Genomic DNA, 13,621 nt, shown 5'->3' on the forward strand with positions numbered 1-13,621 from the left:
ATCTCAGATTTCTCTTATGGCGCTGATTTTGGGAGTGCCGCTTCGCAGACCTTTTTTTCAAAATTGCCACATTTTTATCCATCTAATAACTAAACAATGTAATGATTAATGATGTTTCTGTCATGTGGTTCTCTGAGTATACTATATCCAAAGTCACTTGGAGGAAGATGAATATTTCGATTAAACAAAGTTTGTCCAAATTTCCAGAGATTCCTTTGGGGCCAGTGGATTTATTGCCTAACTATACTTTCAAATAAACCCCGGTATTTAGCAGATCGCGGTATCCACCTCAAAGGAACATTTATGGCCAAGCGTTTTTATGGACTAGTTCAAGTGACTTTGGATATACCATACCAATTCATTGAATTATTAATATGTTATTGATAATAGATTGTTCAATTTCAGATAGCATAACCCGATCCAGCTTACCATTTTTGAGCAAGGCAAAAATAAGAACTTTGAAAATGACTATAATTATCGTTTGTGTTTTCTTTATATGTTGGACGCCTTATTACATCATGAGTATTTGGTGAGTATACGTATTTATAAACATTATGATTATGTAAATCTTTAATATGAAGCTTTTGAGGTTACAATCGACATAATACTATAGGTAATGAAAGCTTCCGAGGATGACAACATTGTTGTCGAAACGATTCGTTCAACACTAAAAAGAATCTGCAGATCAGTGTGGTTACTACAACTTCATTAAGTTTTACTGATAGACATTCACGATCGTTCCAAATGCTTATAGACAAAGACCAAGCGCGCACCCTGGGGAGGGGGTCAAGGGGGTCATGCCCCCTCCAAAATGGAACCACTTAATATGCGTTTCAAGCATATAAGGTACGAAATGGTCCCATAAAAAAATTTTTGAAGCCCATAACAGCGAACCCCCCAAAATTTAAGGCTAGGGCCGCTCTTGACGAAGACTACTATCGTTTATTACATCTGCTAAGTGAAGAGCTTAGAGATCACAGAACTGTATATGGGTGTATGTAGTTTCTTAGGGCGAAATTGGTGCATGAATAAACGAAAGTCCAAAAGCTCCTTACTTCACTTTGATGCGTTCCTCATTTTTATCTGCGTTATTTTTTCTATAGTTTTGAAGACGCTAGGAACCCGAAATTTTGCGGAAAGATTGGAATTGTTATTAGACATATATACAGGATGTTTCATTGGTAAATGTTAATACGTTAACCTGAGGTAGGTTAGGTGTAATCTTCCCCATAGCCTAGATACAGGGTGATGAATTTACCAATATTTTCAATTCCTTATAACTTTTGAACCACCCAGTAGATTTGATTGATATTTGAAATGAAAAATTCCCTCCATTATGTACATCGATTGATCTTTGTAATAATTAAAAAAAAAGGTCCGTATCATAAAAATATGGAACTTTTCATATGGATCTGAGATTCAACACCCTGTATAGTGGAATATTGGAATTTGATGGGAATATTCGGAAAGAGCAGAACTTCAATTCAATTTGGATCAGTAGATTTTAAAGTCCCGCACGTCATTCAAGTTATCGAAAATTTCGGCCAAAATTTGATTCAATATTGGAATTTCACTAACTTTTCAGAAAAATAGTACATTGAGATTAAATTGGGAAATTTTCTTGTTTCGCTTATTGAATATTTGTATTTTCTGATATTCTGACAAATTTTCTTAAGTATTTTCCAGAAACGCATAGCTTGTGTTATGACAAATTAGCAACAATGAATAAATAACTAAACACAAATAAATGAACAAATGAAACATTCTGAAAGAACCACAGATGTTACTCGAAAGGACAATCGTTTTGCTCGATACACATTCTAACCCTTTTCAAATTATGTCGAGTAGCTTTTTTTATCATGTCCGGATTATTACGGATCTTATTGCATGCAACTTCGATACGTTGTAAGAGAATTTCCTCACGAATTCAAGACGAATACACGGAAGAATTTAAATATCTCCAAAGGAAATAATCGACAGGATTGAAATCTGGTGATCTAGCAGGCCATGTATGGGTCCACCTTTGCCTATCCACATATTTGGAAAGTTCCGGTTCATAAAATTTCTGACCTTAATTGAGGTTAACCCTTTGGCAGATTTAAGTAACCTTTTTTTTTGTATTGTAGCTCGAGTTTTCGAGAACATAACTATTCAGGTGTCCTCAGTTACTCCATTCAGAACACATTGTTGAGAGAATCGTTGACAGATGAGAATGTTCTCAAACCTACATGTTGCCACATCTTTCTCAACATTTTCTCTGTATAGTGATAGCGATATCATAGTTTTGAGATGAATTATAGGACTTTGAATGGTTTCAGTATAGTTAAAAAAATTGGTAATGGCAATCATCAAATAGGTTTCATTGATAAAATGAACTTTTGTATTAATAAAATAAGATTTCATTTTTCTAGGGATATTATATGTTGATCAATATCACCACATCGACTGTTCGTTGTTTCGATGAAATATTCATTGGATATACATGGTGATTCACCGAGATGGCCTATAAGACGTTTATGAAAAACTAATCATAATTTTGAGCTGAAAATTTGCATATTGGGGTTTGAGACAATGATCTTTCTCCCTAAATATTTTCAGATCTCTACAACTTCCGGTTATACCGGAAACAGACTACTATTTCAAATGGCATACCCAGTATATTATTGCATCATTAGATAGATTTTTTGATGGCAATTTCGGCAATATGCCATAACTTGGGTAAAAATTCAACGGTTCATGAGTTAATGGGATTCTTAAAAAAAAATAGTGGCGATAAGGTCTTACATTTTGTGGAATATTTCGGCAGAAAAAGCTTTTTTCGAAAAAATATTTTCTTTTTCTATTCCGCAAATACGTAATATTATAAGACTGTTTTCGGCTTGGACCAAAAATGTACAGGGTGTTTATAAGAGGATCATGAACTTGTACAACTCAAATTCATCAAAACTCAAGATTTTCATATTAGAACCTATATTTTTTATTATTTCAGTCGATACTACGTCCAAAAATAGTGGGAGTAACTTAAGCAAACCCTATACCTGAAATGAATACTTCAAGAGATGTCGGGGAAGAACTTCAAATGAGGAAAAAGCGCTATTCATAACTGTGTTAATAACTGTCTGTTACTTCCGGAAAACACAGAAAAAAACTAAAACTCGATGTTTGGATAACTAAATTTTACATTTCATGAATTTTAATTAATTTTTCGTTGGGATTGTTGAGGAATCCATAAACCAATACAATTTTGAATTACGAATAATTCATTACAATTCTTTATATGTCAAATTTAGTTATGAAAACATCGAATTTTAGTTTCTTTTTGTGTTTTTCGGAAATCACAGACTACTCCACACAGTTATAAATAGCGGTTTTTCCTCATAACTCTTGAACTATTCATTTTAGGTATAGGGTTTGCTTAAGTTTTAAGTTACCCCCACTATTTTTGGACGTAGTATCGACTGAAATAATAAAAAATATAGGTTCTAATTTGAAAATCTTGAGTTTTGATGAATTTGAGTTGTCCAAGTTCATGATCCTCTTATAAACACCCTGTACATTTATGGCCTAAACCACAAACAGTCTTATAATACTACGTATTTGCGGAATCGAAAAAGAAAAAAAATTTTTTGGAAAAAGCTCTTTCTGCGGTAATATTGAAAAAAAAGTGAGTTCTCATCGCAACCATTTTTTTCATAAGAATCCCAATAACTCATGAACCGTTGAGTTTTACCCAAGATATGGCATATTGTCGAAATTGCCATCAAAAAAGCTATCTAATAATGCAATGATATACTGGGTGTGCCATTTGAAATAAGGAAGTAAAAGTCTGTTTCCGGTATAAACGAAAGTTATGGAGATCTGAAAATATTTTAGAGAGAAAGATCATTGTCCCAAACCCCAATATGCAAATTTTCAGCTCAAAATTATTAGTTTTTTATAAACGTCTAATAGGCCATCCCGATGAACCACCCTGTATGAATTTGAGGTGAATAAAGTCGTACATCAACAACTTCAATGAACATGATACCTACATTATTAATTCAAAGTAGAACCGATCCAATAAAGAAACGAACTGTGTAGAAATAATCGTTTCATTGGTCAAGGAAAGACTTCCATTTAAGTCTTTCCTTGACTCAATGAAAATAATTCTTCGAGCAATTCATCAATATGATCAACGACTTTTCAATGTATTAATTTTTTTGTTCTTCGGTTGAAAAATGATTCATCAATTCATCAGGGCCGGCGCGGCCAATTTTGGCGCCTGAAGCAAAGAATTTTTTGGCGCCTCTGATGAAAAAGTGTCAATAAACATCACCCCCTTCAACAAAAACATCACCTGCCCCATAATAATTCGCCATTTTTGATTTTTCTAGCGTTTTTGTTAATCGTTTCTTCCTTAAGCCGATTCCAATCGGTTTTTTTTTCGGACATTTTTACCTACAATTAATTGCTGGATTTCTTCGACTCCGATGGAAAATGCGTAAGTAATATATGATCCTCAAATTCACAAGACGCTGCGTAAGATCAATGAAAGATTACCTATTACACAGAAGATACAAAGGGCGGTAAGGCATGCAAAGCTTCGAAAACTAAAAGGGATTAAAAACATAATATGTTCCGCTGAAAACATTTGGCATTTATCAGTTACTAGTTCCGAATGCAGAATCGTAGGAATTTTCCATATCTTGAATGTGTAAACAACTTCCACGTTATTCGAAGTGTTGTTTTTCGTCTTTGTGAAATACATTTCATCCCTCATTCAATTAGGGTAATAGGCAATGCTGCTTATACCTATTGGTTGGGTTGCCATAATTATGTTATTTATTAAACAGGCGGCTTAGTAAAGACAGTTTGGCCAGACTAAATTGTCGCCCTTCGAAAAGAGGCGCCTGAAACACTGTTTCAACCCTAACGCTGTCCCTTCAATTTATCATTTAATATCTCTTAAAATTAAGTTATCGAAAAGACGACAGCAAATGTTCATAAAATATGAGACAAAATCTGAGTGTTCGTAAACATTCTCGTCTGAAACAAATCACTTCATCAAAGAGTTTCTATTCTGAATGAAACCTTACTTATAATTTTTTTTTGTTCATCCCTATTTATATAACAATAAAGGAAGTAAATGAGGACTCTATTTGAACATTTATGCATGTTCGCGAGGAATCAAACTACGATTCAGAAAAATAATTGTTAAAATCGGCCAAAGTTTTCAAGAGAATGATAATTACAAATTCCGTTTAGATTTTGTCCGTTTCCCTAATCTTGGCTGTGTATACATATAGATTTTAAAATATAGAATCTTTAAAAAAATAATCCACAATTTCTAGAGATTCCAAGGGTCACTTCTTTTCAGTTTACTCATACATAAAGTTAATTTCTCAAAAAATAGAGCAAAATATATTATATAACCAGGAAAATTTCTGCCGTTCCATGCAACAATTTTTTAAATTTCTTGTCCCTTTAGTCCTCTTAAAAATTCACATGCCGAAGAATATCCCGATAAACGATTTGATCAATGCTTTTTCATGAGGTTACATAATCAGTTAAGTCTGCTTTGAACTGAAAATTCAATAAAACAGTAAAAACAAGTGTGTCCTTAATATTTCTTAGATTCTTGCAAAAATTATTTTTAGCGATAAAAAGAAGAAATCGAATGCAACCATTTTTTTTTCTGTTTGTACATGCAAATCTCGGAAAGTAGCGAAAGAAATTTGTTGTGGTTTTCACAGTTAAATTGAGCTGATCTTGGAATAACAATGAGACTTCGTTACATTGATATCGTCATTTCAAAAATGTCTTCCACGCGAACGAGGTACATTCGAAATATTTAATAATATACAGGGTGTAACTAAATAAACGTAAAACATTTAAGGAGGTGATTCCTCATCGAAAAAAAGATAGGATCTTTCATATAAAGAAATTTCATTGGAGCTTCCCTCGTTGAGATGCAGCCCCTTAAAAGGGGTACATAAAATTTGTATAATAATTTTTTCCACAAGCACTAAAAAAGTTACAATATTGAAATTTACCTGACGTCATCTACTACCAAAAAGACACTTAGCCAGTTTTTTATTTCATTTACCCCATGGTTGTAAGAGGTGGAAAACGAAACCCCTAAAATTTATTTCCAATGTAACTTTTTGTCTTATTATTTGTTTACCACTTAAAAATATATTATCGATTGCCTGTTCCATTCTGAACAAAAAAGTCTCATGGGTTTTTTGCCCAAAATAAACCAGTTCGCAACAAAAAATTATTTCACGAACAACAACAGAAATACATCGTCATAAATGCGAAAATACGAAACTAATCTATCTAGAAGGTCGCTATTAGCGATAGTGACAATTAAATATGTATGACGCTGTCATTTAACTGTGATTTCTACATGTTGTGTGTTTTGTTATTAATAATTTAGTTTTGTTAATTACCCTTTAATCGTTTAATGCAGGTACTAACTACAAAATGACAATAAATCCAGTTCTCATTCATGACGATGTATTTTTGTAGTTGTTCGTAAAATAATTTTTTGCTGCGAACAGGTTTATTTTGGGCAAAAAACCCAGAAAACATTTTTTGTTTAAAATGAAACAGGCTATCGGAAATAAATTTTTGAATGTTAAACAAATAATAAAACAAAAAGTTACACTGGAAATAAATTTTAGGGGTTGCGTTTTCCACCCCTTACAACCATGGGGTAAACCAAATAAATTACTGGCTTAGTGTCTTTTTGGAAGTAGAAAACGTCAGGTTAATTTCTATATTGTAACTTTTTAGTGCTTCTGAGAAAAAGTATTATACAAATTTTATGTACCCGTTTTAAGGGGCTGTATCTTAATAAGGGATGCTTTTTTCTTTTTATGAAAGATCCTATCTTTTTTCGATGAGAAATCACCTCCTTAAAAGTTTTACACTTATTTACCCCTGTAGAAAGAGATAATTCAATTTTGTTTTTCTGACCATAAAGGCAGAGCTTAGATTGTTCAGATTTATGAATTTCGATATATTTGAATCATTACTTTGATTGCAATGTTACATATTGAAAATAAATATTGGATATATTATAAGAGCTAATGAATCAACAATTACCTACACATATAATGAAGCAGTGCGGGGAATATAGGGAGCGTTGAACATTTGGTATGAATGTTCTCCTAAATTTTGACAATTTATCATTGTACATTAATAGAATGGAATGAATAGCCGCTTATATTTCTTTATTTCCCGAATAGTCGATCATATCATATAAAAGATTAAAAAAATAGGGTTAACAAAAAAATAGTAAAAAAACAGAAAATAGAATTCTTCCAAAAGGCTCAAATTAGTTGGTGAGTAAGAAACATTATGCGAAACGATAACGTTTTGTTTGATAAAAAAAATTATTTCTTCTCACGGATGAACTGAGATATTTCAAATAAATAAATAAATAAGCTTTATTTATCACTCGGCTATTGAAAACAATATAATAACTTTTAGTGAAAAATATTCCTTGACACCGCTGCGATTTTATCTTGTCAACATCGCACCATTCTCTAACTGTGTTAATTATGTAGAAAAGGTGAGAATTTCTCTTGAAAAACAACCCTCTGCACGAGTTGTTGATTTTTATCATAGAATCAATCTAGGGATGACCTCCAGGAGGCATATTTCTGCAAACGGAAACATAAACATATTGATTCAATATTTTTATGGTTCTTGGAATGATGTTTCTATCGAAATATATTCGGATGTAATATCACAAGACTATGGCAATAGCCGACAATTATTTTCTGACTAATTTTATCGAAAGTATTTTGAGACAATTTGATGAGATGATATCAACATTTATAATCTGAAGAACTCTGAAGATCTTTTAGCTCAAGGGAGTTAAGCTTTAATTTTTAATGTACAGGTGGACAAATAAGCGAGGTTAGCGCTTATAACTTAGGATCCACTCATCGTAGAGACTTGCGGTAAAAATTTTTAACACTAAAGAGTACAAGAAAACACACTGGAAATTGTTTTCAAGTTCATACCTCTACCGCTAGGAGGCGTAATAGCCATCGTCGAGTAGAAAATTGAATTTTACTCGAAAATATTTCATATCAAGTTGATGAAAAAATATCATCACTGTAATCCTTGAAAAATTCTGTATCTTTTTAAATTATCACTTTTATCGATCGATTTTACGACATCAAATAAGGCTAGGGGAAAGGGAGAAATCTGACTGATTAGAATGTCTGTATCTTCAGTTTGTCTCAACATTTTTCAACAAATTGGATCTTGTTTGAGAGATAACATCTTGTTGATTATAGAAAAAATATACTCATGATTAATTTGTTTTATCTGCTCCCTGTCAGAAGTTCATTGTTTTGTTCATTTTTCTCCGAAATTTCAAATGTAATGATAGAATTTCCTCAACAGAAATAAAAATTTCATTGAATTTGCATGAAAAAACCTAAAAGCTGTCGCTTTGCAACTGCAAAGCGACAGCTTCAGGCGTTCTGGAGTTATGAATATTGTTGAATAGTATTTTCTTTCGGCCATAACTCCAGAACGCCCGAAGCTATCGCTTTGCGACCTGTAGGTTTTTTCATGCAAATTCATCGAAATTTTTATTTCTGTTGAGAAAATTCTATCAATACATTCGAAATTTCGGAGAACAATGAACAAAACAATGAACTTCTGACTTAGCGCCTCCTATCGGGAGCAGCTAAAACAAATTCATCAGTCAGATTTCTCCCTTTCCCCTACCCTCATTTTATGTAGTAAAATCGTAAGTAATAATAAAATAAAAAGATACAGAATTATTCAAGGATTACAGTGATGATATTTTTTTCTCAATTTGATATGGAACATTTTCGAGTAAAATGCATTTTTCTACTAGACGATAGCTATTACGCCCCCAAGCGGTAGAGGTATGAACTTGAAAACAATTTCCAGTGTGTTTAGTGATAAAAATTTTCACCGTCTCTACGATGAGTGGATCCTGAGATATTGCCGCCTACCTCGCTTATTTGCCCACCCTGTACATTGCTCATATTGTCGAATTGAATTGCTTTGAAATATAATTTGCTCGAGATGATAGAGAAATCTCTTCGATATTCAAAAAAGTTATTTCATGTACACCTCGAAATTGGTCGCCAAGATTCCAGTCATTTGTCACTTTCGCTGAAGTGAAAGCAAGTCAATGAATCATAAACTTATATCAATATTCAATTCGACTTATTAGATATTTACAATTGAAATTCATAATTTCTCTGCAGACAAAAGGATATAAATTGTCTCAAGACCGACTCGTTACTTTTTTTGTTATTTTCTTATACAGTGCGCGTCAAAATTATGGAACAAATTCATTTTCGCAGAAAAAAAATATTTAGCAACAAAATCCTGAAACAGGTCAATTTTTGTTTCACTTTTACCAAATTTTTATGCATTTTTGTTGCACCCTGTGCAACCCTCTAAATTGCTTGAATAAGGAATGTGGGTCATGTGGTACTTTTTTGGTAAGGTCTTTGTATCTTACAGGCGTGCAGAAATTTTCAAGAAAAAATTCTTTTTTTGAAAAATTAGTTTGTTCACGTACGAGGGGATCCTATATTCACGAAAATAAAAAATGTCTGAAATTTTCCTAATATGAAATATTGATGGAATGCGATAGTAAAGGGTGACAAAACTTTGAAATTTGAAATTATTCGATCAATCAGTTAAAGAGTTATTGAAGTGTAAAATTTCAATCATGAGATAAACTTCGCCCTGTATATCCCAAGCGAAGGCACTCAGGCGATTGAAACCTCTTGATACGAGTCCTCCATGATGACCTCCATTCGTGGTATCCGTTTGTCTTACCGGGACACCCTGTATATTTATTATTATTATTATTATTATAAAGAAAAATGTGAATTAAAAGGCTGAAGGACCCTAGGTCGATGGCCATTTGTTTAGAGGCAATAAATAACAGTTACTACTACTAATTCTGAGGACTACACGTAGGTTTGAAAATGCTTCCTCCAACTTATTATTGTGAATATAGCCCATAGTTTGAGTGGAGATGAAGATTCTGGAGGCATCATATCAGCTATCATGCGAATTTTCATGTAGGTTCAACTTTGAGACAATCGTCAAGGAGTTCCTTTTGCGATTTTGTATTTAGTTTGCGGATGTCGAAGAGAAATTCAGAAGTTTATCTACATTAAGTTTTCATTAAATTATTCCCTAAATTTTCAAGAATTGAAAATATGGAGTTCACTAACGAAATGATATTTCAGGTTTTTCCATACCTATATCTATTCCAATGTTGGATGGGATTGAACTAGAAGAAATAATAATATTTCTTATTTCTTTGGGAACAGTAGAATATTATCGAATAAGTGAATATGATCGTAAGAAATGAAAAAACGTCTTATATTTCTCAGGAAGGATAAATTGGAAATGGTATACTTTTCATTCCATTCTGAGGAATCAACATTCTGATTGGATAATTGCAAAAAAACCAAAAGCCGCCCCAAAGAGGCAATAAAACTCCGACAACCCTGAGTGCATCTGTGCATCTGTTTTTTTTTAGATTAACGATGTTTATTAAATTTGTCGATATTCCTTTATGTCGTTGCTGACTGAATCAAATCTCATTCGATACTATGAATTTTCACATTGATTTTTGTTGAATAAGATTGAAATGGCGCCTTTGAATTTTGGCGCTCTAGGCGACCCCCTACCCTGCCTCCCCTCTACCGACTGCCCTGCCTTGCGATTTTTATTTTATTCATTTGTTCTATAGATTAGATATAATTTAGAACTAGTGAATATTAATAAACTGTTGATGCGGTAGGTAGAACCGACAGAAATAAAATAGTTATTTATAATACAAGTGCAGAAGGCATTGATATTATTCCACGAGTTCAAAATTCAAAAACGAGCCACGAAGTGGCGAGTTTTGGAATGAACGAGTGGTAAAATGAGCCTTCTGTACAAGTATTATACATTATTTTCTCTAATTCATTGCATTTTCATTGAAATTAATGAAATATTTCCATAAATATATTTTAGTGATTTTTGCATTGAAAAATGTTGGTTGGCAGAACTGATTTCTTTAAGGCAAATTGATGAATTGACAGATAAAGCCGTGGCGGAATGTTCGGAGTACCAACATAGAATAATAAAATATTACCATGAAAACTGTGCGTTTCTGATATATTCTCGCACGATTTTGTTCTACAAGATGTGGAAGAATGAACGGAATAACCACAGAATTAGAGAATAGTTATTTATAATACAAGTGCAGAAGGCATTGATATTATTCCACGAGTTCAAAATTCAAAAACGAGCCAAGAAGTGGCGAGTTTTGGAATGAACGAGTGGTAGAATGAGCCTTCTTCTGTACGAGTATTATACATTATTTTCTCTAATTCATTGCATTTTCATTGAAATTAATGAAATATTTCCATAAATATATTTCAGTGATTTTTGCATTGAAAAATGTTGGTTGGCAGAACTGATTTCTTTAAGGCAAATTGATGAATTGACAGATAAAACCGTAGCGGAAAGTTCGGAGTACCAACATAGAATAATAAAATATAACCATAAAAACTGTGCGTTTCTGATATATTCTCGCACGATTTTGTTCTACAAGATGTGGAAGAATGAACGGAATAACCACAGAATTAGAGAAATATTCTTCTGAAATCGACATCAATGCAAATATTCCAACCTATTCCAACCCCTCATTGATCCTAATTCAACTGCTAACCTAATGAATTTTCATTTTTATAGGTACTGGATTGACCATAAATCAGCTGAGAAAGTTGACGTCCGACTTCAAAAGTTTCTATTTTTGTTCGCCTGTACCAACTCCTGTATGAATCCCTTGGTGTATGGAGCTTTCAATTTAAGAGTTCTTAGAAAAGTCGTCAGAAGAGAGGTGAGAGGAAGAACATTTACTTTCAGTTCGAACAACACACCAGGAACAGACGTAGTGCACATACGACCTTCTTTTGAGAATAAGCCTTCTTCTATGAATCTCCTTCAAAACTAAGTGGGACAAATTATCTAGTTGAAATTCAACTTTTCTACTTTTCAACTTATTATCATTGTTGTTTCAATTTGTGAGATAAAAAATGTAATGTCTTGAAATGCATTCGATTCTAGTAAAATTTTTCACATTAGCCATTGAATATTATGGTTATATATTCACCAGATATATAAACACGTAGTAAACCCTGAATAATTAACATAAATACCCTGAATTTTCATTAATTTTATTAAATAAATGTATATAGTATATTATATTTGGATATTGATTTTTTTTTAATTGATAAATGTCGGATAAATGAATCAACTCAATTAATACAGCCCGGTAAAAAAAGACGGCTTCGTAGTTATGGACATGAAAATGTCCATATTTATTTATTTAATAAAATTAATGAAAATTCAGGCTGATCGAAAGATCAGCCCATCGAGAACTATACCATACGAAAAATTTAGACCAAATTCACGGACAGCCATTTCCCCAACTACATGTCCTTCGACTCTCCTGCCTTGTCTCATAAAAATTGCTAATCCTTTTATGATCCAGATGAATTGTGACAAAAAATGTTGCTGTTATATTTAGAATATATATATATATATATATATATATATATATATATATATATATATATATATATATATATATATATATATATATATATATATATATATGTCGGAAGGATAACGAGGGCAATTGTTCATAAAACAAATCATAAGGATAAGGACAGTCCCTCTCAGAGAAATACTAACCGTAGACACGTGTTAGTATTTGATGAGGGCCGAAAGCCCGATCTGATTTATTCGATCTACCCTGTATACAGGGTCTTTCACGAGGAACCTCACCCATATTTATACGGGAAACTACTGAACGTATTTTCATGAAATTCAGCACTTATAAGTATTTCACGATGCTGATGAAATCTAAAATACTGTCAAGGCATGAGCACCTCCGGTTTTTCCGGAAATGACGTCAATTTCCGTTTTTCAAATTAGAACCCAATTTTTTTATTGCAGAAATAGATTCCTTAGAAAATTTCAAGTTATTTTGATGTAACATTTTTCAGTTTTGGTTGGAAAATTCTCTCTGAGCGGGAAAAAAAAAGATTGATGTATCCACTTCAAAAATCGAAATCGCGATTCATGATACAGGGGGTGAAAAAATCGCTTTCAAAGTTAGGGATGACAAAATCGTGAAAAATCAATTTTTTCAAATTAGAACCCCATTTTTTTATGGCAGATATTGAATCTACGTTTAAAAATAATGTGAGTGTATGCATCACACCCTTGCCCTAAAATGGATATTTTCTGAGTTATTCACAAAAAACTGTTTTTCGTCTTGAATTTTCAGCTATTTCTTTTCCCTTCACGCCAAAAAGATGAAATTTTCAGGAACTGTTATTTGAACCATGCTGTAGATTTTTCACCCCTTCTTGAAACCGACTTCAAGTTACTATTAGGAGAACCATGGCAAACTGTCGCAGTTATAACTAGAGAAGATGCTCAAAGTTTTGACCGTTAATTTCTAGACATTTATTTATACGTCTCAGGAATGCTTCGTGCGTTGCTCTGCTTATTTCATCGGGAGGAAGAGATCTGCAAAAGTATTTAAAAACCAAAT

At 32.7% G+C, this 13,621-nt stretch overlaps 1 protein-coding gene across 1 annotated transcript in view; it reads left to right on the top strand.

The window, feature by feature from the left end:
* Window positions 1-13,621, top strand: part of LOC123686509 (adipokinetic hormone/corazonin-related peptide receptor variant I) — an 87,995-nt gene that overhangs the window by 61,154 nt on the left and 13,220 nt on the right. Inside the window, exons 6-7 of the mRNA XM_045626706.1 lie at window positions 406-529; window positions 11,749-11,896. Of these exons, the coding sequence (XP_045482662.1) occupies window positions 406-529; window positions 11,749-11,896 (272 nt within the window). The remainder of the gene's footprint in view (window positions 1-405; window positions 530-11,748; window positions 11,897-13,621) is intronic.

The sequence above is a fragment of the Harmonia axyridis genome, chromosome 1 (genome assembly GCF_914767665.1).
Source record: "Harmonia axyridis chromosome 1, icHarAxyr1.1, whole genome shotgun sequence".
NCBI lineage: Eukaryota > Metazoa > Arthropoda > Insecta > Coleoptera > Coccinellidae > Harmonia > Harmonia axyridis.